Source organism: Brachycentrus maculatus, unplaced genomic scaffold, assembly GCF_059751285.1.
Source record: "Brachycentrus maculatus isolate JH-2025_06_01 unplaced genomic scaffold, ASM5975128v1 h1tg000050l, whole genome shotgun sequence".
Lineage (NCBI taxonomy): Eukaryota > Metazoa > Arthropoda > Insecta > Trichoptera > Brachycentridae > Brachycentrus > Brachycentrus maculatus.
Window position 1 is genome coordinate 2,615,296 of NW_028280804.1, and position 18,007 is coordinate 2,633,302.

An 18,007-nucleotide genomic window follows, 5' to 3' on the forward strand; every position below is an offset into this window, starting at 1 on the left:
AATGTCAAATTTCGCACAGCATTACAGATAATGTATAGCATATCATTTTACATAAAGTCAAATTATCTCTGATGAAAATGAAATTTAGGGAACATTTTTTCAATATTGTGACGTCAGGTACGTGTTCTATTGCCATAAACGTCTGTTCTAAAAGCACAAGGAGGTTCCTGGCGCCGTTCGTTGTCGCAGCTTCATAAAAAGCTCACCGCTCAACGTAACGCCAGCTCCCGCCGCTGCCACCCGCCCAAACGTAGCTCGTAAAAAGGATTGACATTAAACGCGCCGGCACACCCCGATCACCGAGATTATTAAATAATTAAAGATGACGTTTGCAATGGAAAGCTATTAGCGCATGTTAGCGCACCTAAAGAGCAGAAAGATAATAAATTATGGCGGCGTAGACGGGTCATTTGAAATGATTTACTACGTGCCACTATAGGCGGCGCATTGAGATTTGCGGCTTCGAGATAACATCTCTTCGGGTGGAAGTAAAGAAGACATCTCGGTGGTCGGTCAACGCCTCCCATCATCGCGGAACGGTGAATCGATTAATCACTCGATTGGTTATTTGCTTTAAACAATCTCCCGGGATAAAACATTACACCGAGATCTGTGACGTAATTCTCGTGCCATCCTCCTCAAAGACAGTTAGTTACCTTACGGGCTCTGTGACTCTTTTTTTGTTTTATTATCTAACGTCCAAGTGACTCTGAGATCTAGCTACGGCTTATGCAACACCTTTTATCATGTCCCTACTCAGGCTTCAACTTTAGCCTATGACTACTTTTGAGTGGATTTACTCATTATGTTTAAAGTTACTATAATTTCAGGTAATTCATGAGTGGAAAGTTTCATAGCCTATGTCTACTTGTGAGTGAATTTACTCTTTATGTTTAAAGTTTCTATAATTTCATGTAATTCATGAGTGAAAATTCTAGGCAAAAAGACTCGCTCTGTGACTCTCTGGTGACCTTTAGTGCCATTGATTTCTCTTAAATTCTTGCTGGCTAATCGTGCTAACTTTATCAGAGTAATTAATTACGAGCCTAGTGTGATCATTTTGGATGATTTACCTCAAAACATCCGAGTGGTATCAAAAATGTATAACTATTATGGTAGTGTATCGCCGTTCAATCTAATGGATTTATGATCTTGTGTCGAGATTCTTAATAGTAGGCGTTAAAACTCATTAACGATGTTGCTGACAAAAAGATTTATTAAAACCTCGTACGGACACACAAACCTACATGTTTACCGGCGGAATACAATAACTTAAACAATAGTTGCCTAACATATTACGTAATTAATATTTACGATGATTATTTGGGTTTTCGGATTAGCTGCATTTGGTTTAGAACTTTTGACATGAATAATTTTCAATATTAATATTACTATTATATCGGATACTGGATTATTCACCTTACGGATGAGATATCAATTTTAACCCTTCATTGCATGACTTTTTAATTTTAAATTAAAAAAAATATTTGTATTGTATCTTACTCTAAACATTAGAGGAAAAATATATAAAAAATAAAGAAAAACATTTAACGAGGAAAAATCGAGAAAATACTTCTGTATTAAATTTGCAACGACATGCAATGGTTATCCTTATAAGATTTTGATATAGTTTTAACTTTTGGCTATGTAACAAATTTGATACACGATCCAACGAAGGGTTAAAAGTGTTTCAACTTTATATGAAACATGTATCATTCTTCCCTTTTTTGAAAAAGAAGATGGAATCTGAGCATCCCAGCATTTGGCTGGCTTGAGCGATCACTTTATACACTTAAGTGATGTTCACCATTCCCATTATTGAATAATTGGTCATAATTCACGAATGTGTTGAAAACTTTTCCGGTATGTGAAAGGATCTAAGACCATTGCATAAATATAGGAATCAAGAATTAATGCAGTATGGATGTTCAGTAATGGGTGAATGGTGAACGTTACACAAGTGTATAAAGTGATCGCTTAAGCCAACCAAATGCCATGTCGTTAGCCCTGAGATGGCTAGACTTCCATCTTCTGTCATAAGAAAGGGAAGATAGATACATGTTTCATATCAAGTTGAGTCACCTTAAAAATTATTTTGTTGATACAACAACCCTTGATTAATAAACACTGGAGGTACAAGATTACGGTTGTTAGACGATTTTTTTTATCAAAATTAAACACTTGAATATACCACATTAATGAGTTTTATTTATATTTACGACTAGTTTCGAAAACGACAGATGTTTTCATCTTCTGGTACAAATTAAAACTAACGAACAAAAATATATGTAGGTGTATACATAGGTAAATAAATATAGAGAGGGGGGTTAAGGAACAAGATTGTTTGTAAAAGGAAACATTGATAATAATGGTAACGTATTTTGAAACAGTATATTATTAATTGATGTTTTATTTGAATTAAATTTTTTTTGTATTTCTAAATTATTCTTGACTTGACCTTTATTTGTAACAGAGTGTAATAATTTCAGTGTATGAGAGTCAAATGAGTTGTTAGACGACTTAAAACTCCTCCCATTCTCGAGCTGTCAAAGTGAATTCTCCGAATCGCAATACGAGTCCCAGGGGTACAGAAGATATGATGTACATCATTAGCAAAAGGATGGATAATTTAGTGTTACGCTTTGGATATTCAAGTCTCGCCTGGACCACGCTCATCCCCTAGGTCTGCAGATATCACGTAATCTATTTGCGGTGTGCAAGCTTCCCCTAGGGTAGTAGGAGAGAGGAAGATGTGGATTGGATTTATTCCAAGAGACGCGCCAATTTTACACAATACACTTGTCACGTGCATGAAATTCATTTGGACTTCAAAACACAATAAAAGTAAAACACATTTTTTTTAGTTCCAGTTAATTATTTTTTATTAGTTCCAGTAAAAAAATACACAGAAATAATTGTGTTTTTCAAAGTATTAAATAATATATGACAACAAAAAAGCATAGTTCCTTTCCGACTTGGTTCATTTATGAAATATTCAAAAATAAAATAATTAAAAGGACATTTTTTGGCAAGCTTGATTAAGGCTCTCAGGGGGCATGCGGAGTATATGGCCAAGCCAACTGAATCGCCTTTTCTTGATGACAGTTGTGACCAAGATTTGCTGCGTCCTACGCCTTATCTCTTCATTCCTCACAAAACTTCATCAAATAAATTTAACTCATAATTTGAATCGCTTAATTAACAAATGACAAGTCCAAAGCTCCAGACTTTCATATGCATTTATGTGAAAGATCAATACGAAATCTGTATATTATTAATTCCCTCTAAAAATGAAGCTTTAAATTTACTACAATAATCCAATTGAAAGAATTTCAATAGAATATGTTTTATGATTACCTGATATAATTTTTTACTGTATGGCATGTATCAAACCCAGGGACGGGTTATAACGCCGTGACAAATTCGTAATAATTCAGTGTGGCGGTTGGTGTGTGAAAAACGGCTCACAAAGCTCGACTATCGGCCAACTACGAAGGTATCTATGGTACCTGTATTTTTCCCTTTCACCGCCACCGGCTGTGTGCATTTTATTTCCGATATGACGCGTCGCGCCACCGCCGGCGGGGCGGATTGAGTGCGAAATAATGTAAAAAATTATCGAAAAATAACGGAGCGACCGCAATAATGCGTGTTGTCTATGACAGCTCGCGCCAAGTGCCCTGGGGAGAGGTGTGACGTTTCGAAAACTGAACGATAACGTTTCGCGGAATTATTATCGTTCAGTTTTTTGGCGTTTGAACGGCCCGTTAAAAAAAAATTGCGGTCACAAAAATGAGTTACGCACCCCTCTTAATTTATTTTTTTAACTATTTTACGTAGTTCGATATATAGAAACACTTATCAATTATTTCAAGTATTAAAAATAAAACTAAAAAATATGAACTTAAATTAATTTAATTTATAAGTACGAGTATAATATATCGCGGTGCGACGAACAATGCACAACAATGCGCGCTAAGCACAACGTTAACTGGTTATGCGAAGCAGACTGCACTTGGATTACCATACCTTCGAGTAATTTCAACCGGCGTAGTCAACTCCATATTGCGTGCGTTTATATACCTGGAGGCCCTAGTCATACTTCTCAATTACAAAATTTCTGCGATATTATGGGCCAGCTCTCTGTAGATCATCCTGATGATCATTTTCTTATAATGGGAGATTTCAACCTTCCGCATATTGTTTGGAAATATCATCCCGATACTTTATCTCAATTGCCTCAAATTAGTTGTAATACCGATTATATTTTAACTGAGTGCATGTCACTCTCTGACCTGCGCCAGTATAACGACATAGCTAACGTAAACGGTCGTATACTTGATTTAGTGCTTGTTAATAATCTGCAACTCAGAGTTCAGCACAGCGACGTCACGTTAGTAAAAGAAGACGGTCATCACCCAGCTCTCATAATCGATATAAATGCTCTGATCGTTTCACCAATACCTTCTGTAGAGCACGTAACATATAACTTCAAGCGCGCACAATACGAATTTATCAATAACAGTCTTTCTACTATAAACTGGGCTCAAAAATTTTCTAACTGCATTTGTGTAAATTCTGCTCTTAACGAGTTCTATTTGTCTATAAAGGGTATTCTTGATGAATTTTCACCACTCAAAATACTAAAAAATAACTCTTACCCTCGCTGGTACAGCCCATCACTTATTAAAATAATTAAAGAGAAATCTAAATACCACAAAAAATGGAAAAATTACAATAATGCTCGTGATTACGAAACCTTTGCCTTACTCCGAACTAGACAAAAAAAAGTCCAAAAGGAATGTTTCCAGAAATTTATTCTTGATTGTGAACAAGCTATCTTAAATGACCCCAAGTCTTTTTGGTCCTACGTGAAAAGTAAACGCAACTCCAACGATATCCCATTAAACATGCAATACCAAAATCAAGTATCTACTAATGCCCAGGAAGTCGTTGACAATTTTTCTAAATACTTCAACTCCGTCTATACTGAAAGTGACTCAACTGAAGTATATGATATGCATATACCTTTACAACAAACATGTAATTCTTTTAAATCTTCTTTTACTATTTCAAGTACTGACGTGCTTGTAACATTAAAAACATTAGATGTTAACAAAGGTGCTGGTCACGACAAAATACCTCCATTATTTGTGGTTAAATGCGCTAAACAACTGGCTACTCCACTCTCAATATTATTCAATCGATCTTTAAAAGAACGCATTTATCCTGATAATTGGAAAAAGGCACTTATTATTCCTGTGCATAAAGGTGGAAGTAAGCATAAAGTCGAAAACTATAGACCCATCTCGATATTACCGGTCTTTGGTAAAATATTTGAACTACTTATTTATAAGCACTTGTTACACGATGTTGTTTTTCACATCCCGGATGAACAACATGGCTTCATGCGAAATCGTTCAGTACTCTCAAATTTAACACTTTTCACAACTGACGTAACTGAGTATATGGCCATGGGATCCCAATCAGACGTGATTTACACTGACTATTCCAAGGCATTCGATCGAGTCAATCACTCGATACTTGTAAATAAATTAGCATCAATTGGAATTCATAGTGATCTCCTTGAGTGGCTCATGTCCTATGTCCATAAGAGAAGTCAGGCAGTAGTTGTTGGCGGACATTCCTCTAATTTCTCCCTACTTCCATCGGGTGTTCCTCAAGGCAGTCACCTGGGGCCTCTTTTATTCAATATTTACGTTTATGACATTGGGAAATGTTTTCTCAATTCTAAATTTATTATGTACGCTGATGATATGAAGGTGTATTCGAACATAAGAAGTCCTCATGATTGTCTAAAAATGCAAGAAGACCTCTCGAGACTGTCTGAGTACTGTAAAATCAACATGTTATCTCTAAATTCTGATAAATGCATGAAAATATCATTTAATAGAAAGGTCAATACTATTGATTACACATATAATCTCAATAACAGTAACATCAAGTCTGTACAAACGGTTCGTGATCTAGGCATCCTTCTTGATAGTAAACTTAATTATACTACACACATAGAAAGCATCATTGATAAATCATATAAAACACTTGGATTCTTACTTCGAACCTGTAAGCCTTTTGTAAATATTAACTCTTTGAAACTACTTTATTTTTCCTACGTGCGTAGTATTCTTGAATTTTCATCTCCTATTTGGTCACCCTATTATCAAGTACACTCGGATAAAATTGAAAGAATCCAAAAACTTTTCGTAAAAAATTTAAATCGTAGATCTCACCTAAATTTTCAGGATTACCGTGAAGCATGCGCTTTTTATAACTTGCAAACTCTTTCTGATAGACGAACCGTGGCTGACTTGATGTTGCTCACCAAGATCCTTTCCAACAAAATTGATTCCCCTGACCTAGTAGCCCGTATTAATTTTAGAGTACCCCAAAGACGAACGCGTTCTACTCACCTTCTTCATGTACCAAAGTGCAATACAGTTTTTTCACAAAATACCACCCTTAATAGAATCATAGACTCATACAACAAGACATTTAATGACATCGATATTTTCGGGAAAAGTATTGCTATAATAAAAAAAGAGGTTAGTAGAAAGTTCTCATGCTCTGTTTACTCTCCACCAATAACCTAGTTATGTTATGGGTGGGGGGTGAACGGTGCATGACTATTTTTTTTCTGTATATATAACTGAATGTGTATAAGTATGTATTTGTATATATATGTGTGTATGTATGCGTATGCATATATATGTATGTATATTTATAAATATATTTTTTAACTTCTTAACTAGAAAAAAAAAAAATCCTGTAACCACCCTTTATTAATTCCTCTCCTTTCCTTCTCCTTTCCTGCTTAATCTATTTTTTTTTTGTTTTTCGTTATCTCTGAATGTTTTTTAATAGTTTTATAACATAATTGTGGAATTGTTTAATTGGCTTTTTTTTTAACGTAACTATTTTTTGTCAATGTAATGTAATGTTTATTAATGTTAATGTAACTATTGTTTTATATCATTTTTTTATATGTAAGCTGTACAATTCCCGAATAAATAAAATAAAATAAAATAAAAATAAATAAATAAAATAAATATACGGTAAGAGTGTTGCGTTCCATCCTCTCTGACTACCCCGAAACGTCGTGATGGTAGGAAATGACATAAGAGAACCATGTGACCCACATCGAATTTTTACATTAAAATTCAAACTGTTTTATTGTTACATTTATGTTTTGTACTAACATTTCTTGGTGGAACTGCGTTGTATATAATTAAAACTATATTTTTTCCACTTTTATTTTATTTGACCAGTGACCGGGATTTATCGTTATCGATACCAGTCTGATGATGTCGGTAATGAAGAAATCTGATTACTGGTAAAAAAAAAACAAAAATGAAAAAAAAAAATAGTTGTTGTATTAATATGTACCTGTATTATTTAATTGAAAAGATTAGGAAGAGTTCTTTGCGGTGGTATGGACATGTGGAGCGAATGGATAACGAGAGAATGACTAAGAAGATATATGTGGCGAATGTGAGAGGGAAAACAGAACGTGGACGACCGAAAAAGACTTGGCACGATCAGATCAATAAGAACCTAAAATCTGGCGGTGTCAAAAGACTGCGTAATCGGAGGGCATGTATGACTAGATGTATGGATGTGAAGGAGGCGAGGAGTGTATGTCAGGACAGAAGAGTGTGGCGTTCCATCCTCTCTGCCTACCCCTGCGGGGAAACGGCGTGATGGTAGTAGTAGTAGTAGTAAAATCATCATTATATTATTTAATTGAATCGTATTCCAAAGGCTAACATCGCAAAAAACCACATTCTAAAGTAAACTTCGTCCAAATTCTCATCATCTATTGTATATTTCAATTATTAAGAAAAGGGTACAAAAATATATGAATTCAAAATATTTACGAGCAGGTTGGCTCTGTCGCAGCTTTTTGCTCCCTTCCCAAACGAGTTCATTTAAAATTTTCACTTTTTCTCACAAAATGACTCGAGATGCGGCCATTACGCTGGAATTAATGCCTTTCCAGAAATGCTATTTTGACTTTCACGAGGCAATATATATTTGGGAATTTTATTTATTTTCCAGCTGGTGTCAATACACGAAAATATATCCTCGATTCTCATTTCTTCTTTATGTTTTATCAATTCTTAATACTTTTGTCACAGAAAGAGGCATATGCCTCTTTTTCGTACGATCACGTTTGAATCGTCTGATTTTGGGCTGAAATTTATTCTGTTATTTATATCGGTCACTTACCATTTAACGCGGACCAATACAGATGAATTTTTCATACATTTGATTGGACAATTATGATTCAATAGGCCAGTTTGCTCTGCTTAATATATTTATACTTTTATATATTTATTTATTACATTTAACCTACATTACGAGGAAAGAAACAGGAAAGACTGAGAAAAACTTGGCATGATCAGGTATGTCAAATACTTAAAAGCGGTCAATCAGGAGTCGAAATAATCGGCGGGTATGTATGAGGAAATGCATGAATATGAAAGAGACGAATAATGTTTGCAAAGACAGAGTGATGTGGCGTTCTATTCTCTCTGCCTACCCCTGCAGGAAAGCGACGTGATGGTTACTTGTATTTTACATGATAGAAAAAACCTCGATTTTTCTTATGATATTCCTGTGTTGAATGGATTTCCTTAATACATATATATGATTATTACATTTAACCTAAACTAAGAGGTAGGTACGTTAGCGTGGAAAGACGTTCTGTAAGTATTTAGCAAAGATTGAGGTCATTGTTTTTTTTTTCTTTTTAATTCAGAACCTTTTTTCAGAACATTTCAAATTCACGGTTCAGGAGTAATCGGAACGTGAAATACGCTACCCTTGCCTTTAGCGTAAGCGATCGGGGCCCCATTATCCGAGGGTAATCGTTAAAAATAAACTCGCCCGGCGCCCCCCGCCATCATTCATATTCGCATCATTTATCACAAATAAAAAGCGGGCACTTCTCTTTGGAACATATTACTGCACCCCGATAGAGAAACTGGAGAGAGAAGCCCGAAGGAAGAGGAAAGGACTGTTTAAAATTCTGCTCCGAGGCGCCTCGTCTAATACGGATTGCGATGACCGCTGCATTTTGTATGAACTCCGGGGATGGCGTTTCTGTATTATGTATGGCTACTACACCCTTCATCGGCTTATGTAGTAACTAAAGATGGACTCAAATATAGAAAAAATACGAAACACTTGTATAAAACTTCTTTTGAATGTAATACTGTAATCACGACTAGTTTTGAGAGCATTTTGTATGAACTCGGATGCTATTTATATATAAGGTATGTCTACTAAACACCCTTCATCGGCTTACGTAGTGTCAAACTATAGATGGACTCAAATTTATAAAAAAAATTGAAACACTTGTTTAAGATATCTTTTGAATATATTACTGAAAACAAGACTAGTTTCAAGAACTACAAATGTTCTCATAAAGTTGAAAACACAAATCAGTTTGATGATTAAAATATCTGTTGTTCTCAAAATTAGCCATGTTCATAGTTATTAACCTAAAAATGGTTTAACAAAAGTCTTTTTAAAGTATTTAAAACTTTGTGTTTAAATATTTAAAAACATCACGTGTCTCGTTGTAGTCCCGTGGTTAGTGTCGCGAACTCTCGAGTCAGAGATTCATATTTTTAAGAATGAGCTGCTAAGGATCACAGAAAAAAAAACACAAATATTTCTCTTTTAATAAAAAAACACAAATTCACGCTTTTCTGTAAAGTTAATGCCATCTCAGTAAGTAATCTGGATGAACTCAATTCTAACCGACTTTTGATGCTCACAGCCTTTAAAAATATATTTACTAACATACAAATAGAGCCAAAATATAATTTCAATTATGTAATACTGATATGTAACATAGCATTATGTCCATATGGTGCCTAATGAACGTCAAATCTAATTTTAAATCACATAAATTATCCTTCGTAAATGCGACGGGTGAAAACTCATGTCTCCATTATCGATTCAGTGAATGCCGGTACAAAATACTGTTTCAATAAGTAAAATATTCCCCTACGCAGTAATATATATTGTCTCTCAATAAAGTGACCATCAAGGCGATGTATGAGCTGAATAATAAGTGTACTGGGAACTGTGACCGTTCTATTATGACTGAGCCTGCGATGTTTATGTTAGTGTGCTTATTATAAGAAAATTGTTTCTCATGGAGCATTAGGGAAACAGAATGTGCGGGGATTAAAAGGAGCCGAGTTTGATGGACAATTTGCATAAATAATAAAAAGTGTCCCTTGGCGCGCATAGTAAAAAATCCTCGAGACTTGTATGTGAATTGCTCATAATGAAATCAATTCCTAATATGACTACTGCAGCGATCATTCTCCGTCTCGCGCACGTAGATATTGTCAAACATCGCATCGTGTGAATCAGGAAACACGTGAACATTTCGGTAGGTGAAACTACAGAGTCAGAAGGGCCATTCAAAAATTTCTCACATAAAAAATGTCATCGTTTCAAAACCATCACGCGTTCGATGAATTGATCTATTCAAAAAGTATAATCTATTATTTAAATGTTCAAAGTGTATGGACAAATTTATTATTACACTCTCCTTATCATTCATCATTCTATTTACGTAATATCATTTAAAAGAGGCATTTTACACAAATTTCATGTGGTATTACACAAGGTTAACGATGAATGGTAAGAAGAGTGTTACATTAAAATACTTTTAAAATACAAAAAAAATACTTTTATTATGAGTTTTAATAATCAACGTGACTCAATTCTTATATAAATTTTATTTAGGATCCGTGGCATAGTTGGGTAGACGCTCGGCTTCGAAATTGGCATTGTGGGTTCGACTCCCGCGTATTAAGAAAATGAATTCAAGAAGTTTTCATTTTCAATTGGTCCGGGTGTTTGTAATGTATTTTTCACATATATCATCCCTTTCCTAACTATCCTATCTGTAGACAAGCCTCTAAAATATAGGCGTTGCGGGTTATTCCTTTAAAAAAATTAAATGCCATAATCTGCGCTCATTTCATATTTTATTTTCACCAGTATGCATTCTTTCCTTTCGATTTTTGCAGTATAAATAAGAAATAGCATTTGGTGATTTATTTTCTCAGAGTAAAAAGGGTATTGGGTTATAAGAAACGGCGGGCTTGGAAGATTTGGTTCTTTTGTCAGCCATTTCAGTTAGGAGATCATTATCCAGGCAGCTGCTACCGAGTGGCGACCCTTAAAAGAAACTGATCATAAAATGGTAATGATGGCCGTTCTCTTGACCATCGACAATCGATTCGCCAAGGGCAAATCACCAAATTATGAGAGGCAATATTGTGAATAAATTCCTCGAGTATTCGAATACTTCTCTTATATCTTTTATCTCATCTCTTGGAAATATGAAGGTTTCTTTAAACTATACCGCTCATAAAATTTGAGAAAAATTAAATGTATTTTTTTACATTTTCTGTTTTAATTGGAGCAATTAAAGGAGGTGCATTTTTGATTTTATAACAAATTTTGAAAATTAAAACTGTTCGTGAATTGAGATGGTTTGGACATGTGAATCGAATGAGTGAAGAAAAGTTGGTAAAATAAATTTATGAGGCGTATTTAGTATGACATAGAAGCACAAAGCAAAAAACCGAGGAAAACTTGTAATAATCGAGTATTCCAAATACTTGAATGTGGTCAATTTAGAAGTCGGTATGATCGGTGGGTACGCATGAAGAGTTGCATGAATGTAGAAGAAGCAAAGATTGCTTACAAGGACAGATTGGTGTGGCGTTCTATTTTCTCTCCCTACCCCTGCGGGGAAGCAGCATGATGGTTAGTGAAAACCATTCATGCATAAAGACGTACGTATTTTGTGTAGAAACTAACGTACATAATTACACCTTCGTATTGTACCTACCTAGACCAAGTATAATTTCAGTTAGATCCAGTCAGTACCTACCTATCTTTCAAAACTAATATTTTTAAATAATCTGATAAAGTGTCTTATACAAACATAAACCAAAAAAGTTTGATGAAATATATTTAAAAACTCACGTTACATTGTCGTAATTGATGAAATCTTTGCTCTGGAAAATTCAAATGAAGCTTACCCATGGCATCTGAAACAAACAAAAATAATTTGATAAAATAACGAAAATAATATAAAAGTATCTATCTATTTATGTTTCGGTAATCTACAATATGTAAAGTAATATTAGAATTGTGTGGTCTATGGCACATGGCGTGACAGTAAGTCTACTACTACCTTTTCTTTCTACCTCCTACCCTCACTACTTCATGAGTTCCTGTTACTCCGTGGCCGAACAACAGGGCAGTGTACGTATTTTCGCGTGATTTGGGACATTAAAATTGTCAAAGTATTTTGTCCGCTTGACATTTCAATATCAGCCCCTCCCTCCATTTTAATCATGAGTGATAATCTAACACAGAAATCGGAAAAATGGAGCTATTTCGAGAAAGGGTACACAATTTAATTTGAGAGAACTTTCAGTGTAATGAATATTTATTTTATCTGTAAAAAGCGTTATCTGGAAAAATGGTTCTCATAATGTAATAAAGAGATCGTACTCAGTTTAAATAATTGGTTTTAGTAAGTAGATTTCCTTCGTAAAGTAAACCTTTTTAGGACAAAAAGACTGATTTTTTATTAAAAATTCAATCGAGCAATCTTTTATAAACTATTAAGTTTCAAGATTTAAAAATGAAAGATTTTTTCGAGGGTAAGAATATTTCATTTTAATAAAAACATAATAAAAAGGTTTGTTCTTGTGACATTTGAAATTTTGGGTTATAATCTGACTAATTACCATATTGCAGATGAGTACGGATTGAGTCAAATATGTACAGAACTAATCCAGTATTATCGCACTAGTCACGCATGTAAAACTATACTTTTATGATAAGTCATTATGCGTCAGGGAGTCCCTAAATGCCGGCATGTTATAATTAAAAAATTCCGTCCTAATAGCAGGCCGCAACACGTGTACCTGTCTGTTTTTTTAGCTTTAACGACCTCTCTCACTCTAATTCACTAATGAAATTTACGATCCCTTTTCATTCCTGACTCCCTGATAGATTTGACACGCAGGTCCACCGTGGTCGTAACAATCCCATAATCTATTTGCTTTTTCAAATTAATATTTTACGGCAGCGCTAGCCTCCAATCGGTAATTTGCCATTCTAATGAGAAGATCTCAATCAAGTAATTGAAAATCGGTGTTGAATTAATCTGCAGGGTTAGTTCTGATAAATTAAACTTTTTTTTTTAAATATTGCGTTACGAACACCAACTCTTATTTTATTAATCCCTAATACTTTCATTACTTAAAGTGCTATGGGAACTCAAAATAATATTTTTGACATCTCAACATAGTTGAAGAAGAATATGGATGTCTGAATATGTACTGTGTCACAAAATTAATCAATATATCTGAGAGTTCCAAAAAATTGAGTAGTGTGGTAGTCAATCATAGGTAGAATTGGTGAATATTGGACGTGTGTAAAACGATTACTTAACCAGCCTATGACAAATCACAAGCCCTGTGAATGCCTAGACTTCCATATTCTTCAACTATATTGAATAGTCAAAACAAATATTTAAAAAACAATTTAATCATCTAATAAAATGTACTCTTACTTTCTACGCGTGTCTTTCTAAGAGAGCTTTTTGTGAATGGGTAGATTGGTGCATGTTGCGCGTGTGTGAAGTGATCACTTAACCAGCCTATGATAGGTCATAAGTTCTAAAAATACCCAGACTTACATATTCTTTTTCATCTATGCTGAGATGTTAAAAAAATGTACTGATTTATCGAGAAAATTGGATATTATTTTTTGACGTCTCATCAAAGATGAAGAAGAATATGGAAGTCTGGCATTAACGAGGCTGACGACCGTCATGGGCTGATTTAAGTGATCACTTTACACACGTGTAAGATTCACCAATTCCACCCATTTTTGACAACCACACTACTCAAATTCTTGGAAGTTCTATATATATGAACCAATTTTGAAACATTGTTCTTGAATCACAAGAACTTCACTAGAGAATCTATTGGTGAGATGAAAAGAAGCTATTAACTAAGCAGAAACTCTTTTATTAGTATATGACGTCCGAATCCTGGATTATAATCACATACATGAGAATAGCCAGAAAAAATCTTTTACATTTTTATTATTTTGGCTTATAATTTGACCAGATAATTTATTTACAACATTTTGAGTGTGTTCAAATACTGGTTCATAAATAAATAAGTATTTGGACACACTCAAAATGTTATAAAATTGCATATATTTACATGCCAATATATAAGATACATATTATTATTGTCATTGACAACTGAGATGACTATATGGCTGTCATAAGGATTAACCTTCAATGATATATTTATACAAAGCATTCAGCATTAACGATGACATTTACGAGTACGTCCGATAACGTCGCGAACCGGCCGCGCAGTAAACCCGAAACAAGGTCTTAAAAATCTTCCGCGACCATCAAAGCGCATTTGAGTACACATTCGGTACTTTATAACTTTACCGCAAATAAAAATTCACCGAGTTTGAGAAATGTCGCGTAAGGCAGCCCTTCAATCTTATCTTAATTGACCCGGTGAAGATAGCAACACTCTGGTAGCTTTCTTGCAATCATCAAGGTGTTCAGATGAAATGGGGTAATGTATCACTGATGTTGTCAGCAGTGAGTACAGGAAAGGAACAAGGAATTAATATCAATCCCATGTTAGCCAGGATGATGTTCATTATGAAAATGCAGATTTTATATCATTTAAACATTAATAAATAAATCGATGGTTGGAGCGCTACGTGCAGCGCAGTCAAGGGATAACTGGAGAAGAGTCAAGTCATTGCTTCCACAAGGGCCACAACCCTCAGTAATGAGGAATAAGACGGAAAAGAAGAAACTTTAATTACTTGTATTTACAAAGAACGTGTATTTGTCAATTTAAACGTAAACCTGAGCATGTCTATGGAGCCTTTATATACCAAATAACAAAGCGTTATATAGGCCATCTGCTACCATCATGCCATTTCCCCGAAGGAGTAAGCAGAGAGGATGGAACGCCACACTCTTCTGTCCTGATATACACTCCTCGCTTCCTTCACATCCATCCATCAAATCATACATGCCCTCCACTTACGCAGACTTTTGACACAACCAGATTTTAGGTCCTGATTGATCTGATCGTGCCAAGTTTTTTCAGCATTCCTCGTTCTGTTCTCCCGCTCACATATACTTTATTAGTCATTCTCTCGTTATCCATTCGCTCCACATTTCCATATCACGTTAAAGAACTCATCGTTATGTAGGCAGTGTGGGTAATTTGACTTTGGCATTTTGAAATCGGTTGCCGACCCGTCCAGAGGAAAAAAAATAGAAGCTATATTAAAATTGTCACATTTCACAGTTAACACGTTGCATTTCCTCTGGGATATACTTCCATACTATGTAAATATATACCATATGTACATAAATATATAAATGACACACGATGAGTTAGTTTTATCTTTAAATTGAAGCATTTGAGAAAGTAACAGAGTCAAATTATGGTAAATTTTTGTGTATCATTTATTTTAGAGGTGTGACTAATGGATAACTGTTATTCGGATGCATGATTGGGATGGTATTCGTTACTTTTTAGGGAATATGGTCGAGGTTGACTAATGGGTAACTGTTACTTTTTCGATTACCCGATTGGACTGGTATTCATTACTTTTTCTCGGTTTATATATATTATCTCTCTAGCTTAAGTTTTTCATGTCAAATTGACAAATATATTAGAAGCTATAAAAAGATGCGATTAATTTTGAATGATCAAATAAATAAGCAAATCAAGAGTAACGAAATCTATTGAATAAGCCGTTATTTAATTGGGTCTTTTAATTCGATCACCCATATTTGGTTTATTGTAATCTTGTAATGTTGATTTGCAAGTAGGATAATTAGGAAAAAGTGGTATTAATATATTAAATATTAAAATCAAACACTGATTTTTAGAGTAAACTTTGATGTTAATATTTAAAATATAAATTGAAATGGAGTTCTGCAAATAAACGCAAAATCTCTATATAAAAGAGAGTGGGATTATTTTTTTACTAGAGAAATTAAGTTTTTCACATTGAGTGTGTATCTTTCATCTTACAGTCATTAAAAAAATAAATAAGAATTCAATGATTATTGAAATAAATTTTGTGAAATTATTTTTGAAAAGTATGTATCAATGATGGAATTTAATTTATTTTGCATAAAATATGACCGGAATAAAACATAATATAATTATCAAAACGCCGAATTCGGCGACAACTCGTCTTGTCTCGGGGTTCAGGCGCCAAGGCCTTGACCAGGAGAGTAGGAGTGTCGTGGAGGCATTCGTCCCTCGCTATCTGCCGATATTAATCTGTAACACATTTATGCACTCTCGCCTCATTATGCCCTGGTGTTGTCGCGGCCTCATACACGATATTATATCCGCCTCGGCAACGCAGCGCGTAGGTATGATTGTTGTCCCATGTAAGTATAATCGGAGATATGGCACGGCCTACGCGCTAAGCTAAACTTGTCTCACCGGTGCAATGGATGCTGCCGCAGATCAAGAATGTCTCATGTCATTTATTCACTCTTGTTTCTTACAACTTACAAAATACATATTTAAAAAAAATCAAAGAAACCACTGAAGTTATTGAAAGACATACAGGTAATATAGACTTTAATTCTAAGGAATATATACACCGTAGAATAAACAAGAAGGATCAGATAAAATAATAACAATGACTGAAGTTTAAGATGAAAATATTCTTATATATTTTTTATACTAGTTAGGGATCAGTGCTCTTTTGAGGACACTGTGACATCGATTGAAGTAAACCGAAAAATTGTAATTTTTAGGCATTATAATTTTTAGGCATTTTATTTATTCCATCAGACACTGGATTAATCATCCTACGTTTGATATACCAAATCCATTGCAGAAAATTATATACTTCACAAATTCTCAACTGATGGTACTACCGACGGCCATAATTCCACATCTATCGAATAACAACTAATATACTAAATGAACCCAACAACATTGCATATATGTATGGTATACTATACATCTTTTGTAAATGAATGCAACATGTATGTTCAATAATGGGAAGAATGGTGAATGTTGCAAAAGCGTACAAAGTGATCATTTAAGCCAGCCAAATTATAGTTCGTAAGCCCTAGATACGTACTTCAACAATAAATACTTTGTCTCAGTTGAGAAACCTACAATATATATTTTATATTATTTATCCTATTTTAATTAAAATTCTAAGGAAAACAAGCATAAAAATTGGGGATCCTACAAACTTTTGCTATGTAACTTCTAACAAATATTGAATAATTTAACATCAAAATACATTCGAAGAAATTCCCATTTAAATTTTTGTCAAAAATATAATCAGCATTGTTTTATAGAAAAAATACACATATGGCAGGCACATATATTCAAATCAAATAAACGGATTTGACCACATTGTACTATCAGCATCATATAAATATATTATTTTAAATATGTTAATAATAAAATGGAATTAATTTAATATATACAAGGAAGTTTTGGTCAGCCTCATTTGAATGTCGAAAATGAATATTTTATGAGAATACTTTTTTACGAGTCTTAAAGATAAGTAGATATGTTTCCCGTTATGTGTGCAGGTTAATATAAAGCCTGCACCACATCTGCTTTCATTTCAAATGTCCTCTTTATAATAATTAATTTGCATATTTTATGATAAATCTACAGAAACCTGTTGTAGGTGCATTGGACATGTTCCACGCAAACAATTTCCCTGTTGCAATAACGTTGCTAGGGTATCTGGCGAACTTGAGAAAGGGATAGAAATTTTTAATTAACACGTCGTATGAGGCGCACGCGTCAGGCGCGTATGCCTAGAATTTCCTGCGATGCAGAATACGCGCTAGGCGCGTATGTGTTAAAAGTAACAAAGAGTC

General features: G+C 34.3%; 1 protein-coding gene across 2 annotated transcripts in view; it reads right to left on the reverse strand.

Annotated features, from left to right (window-relative positions):
• Positions 1–18,007, reverse strand: part of hth (Meis homeobox homothorax) — a 449,971-nt gene that overhangs the window by 211,698 nt on the left and 220,266 nt on the right. Inside the window, exon 8 of one of the 2 annotated variants that reach the window (XM_088277922.1) lies at positions 12,099–12,107. The exons of the other annotated variant lie outside the window; for it this stretch is intronic. Coding sequence (XP_088134048.1) covers positions 12,099–12,107 — 9 coding nt within the window. The remainder of the gene's footprint in view (positions 1–12,098; positions 12,108–18,007) is intronic. 2 annotated transcript variants of the gene reach the window in all.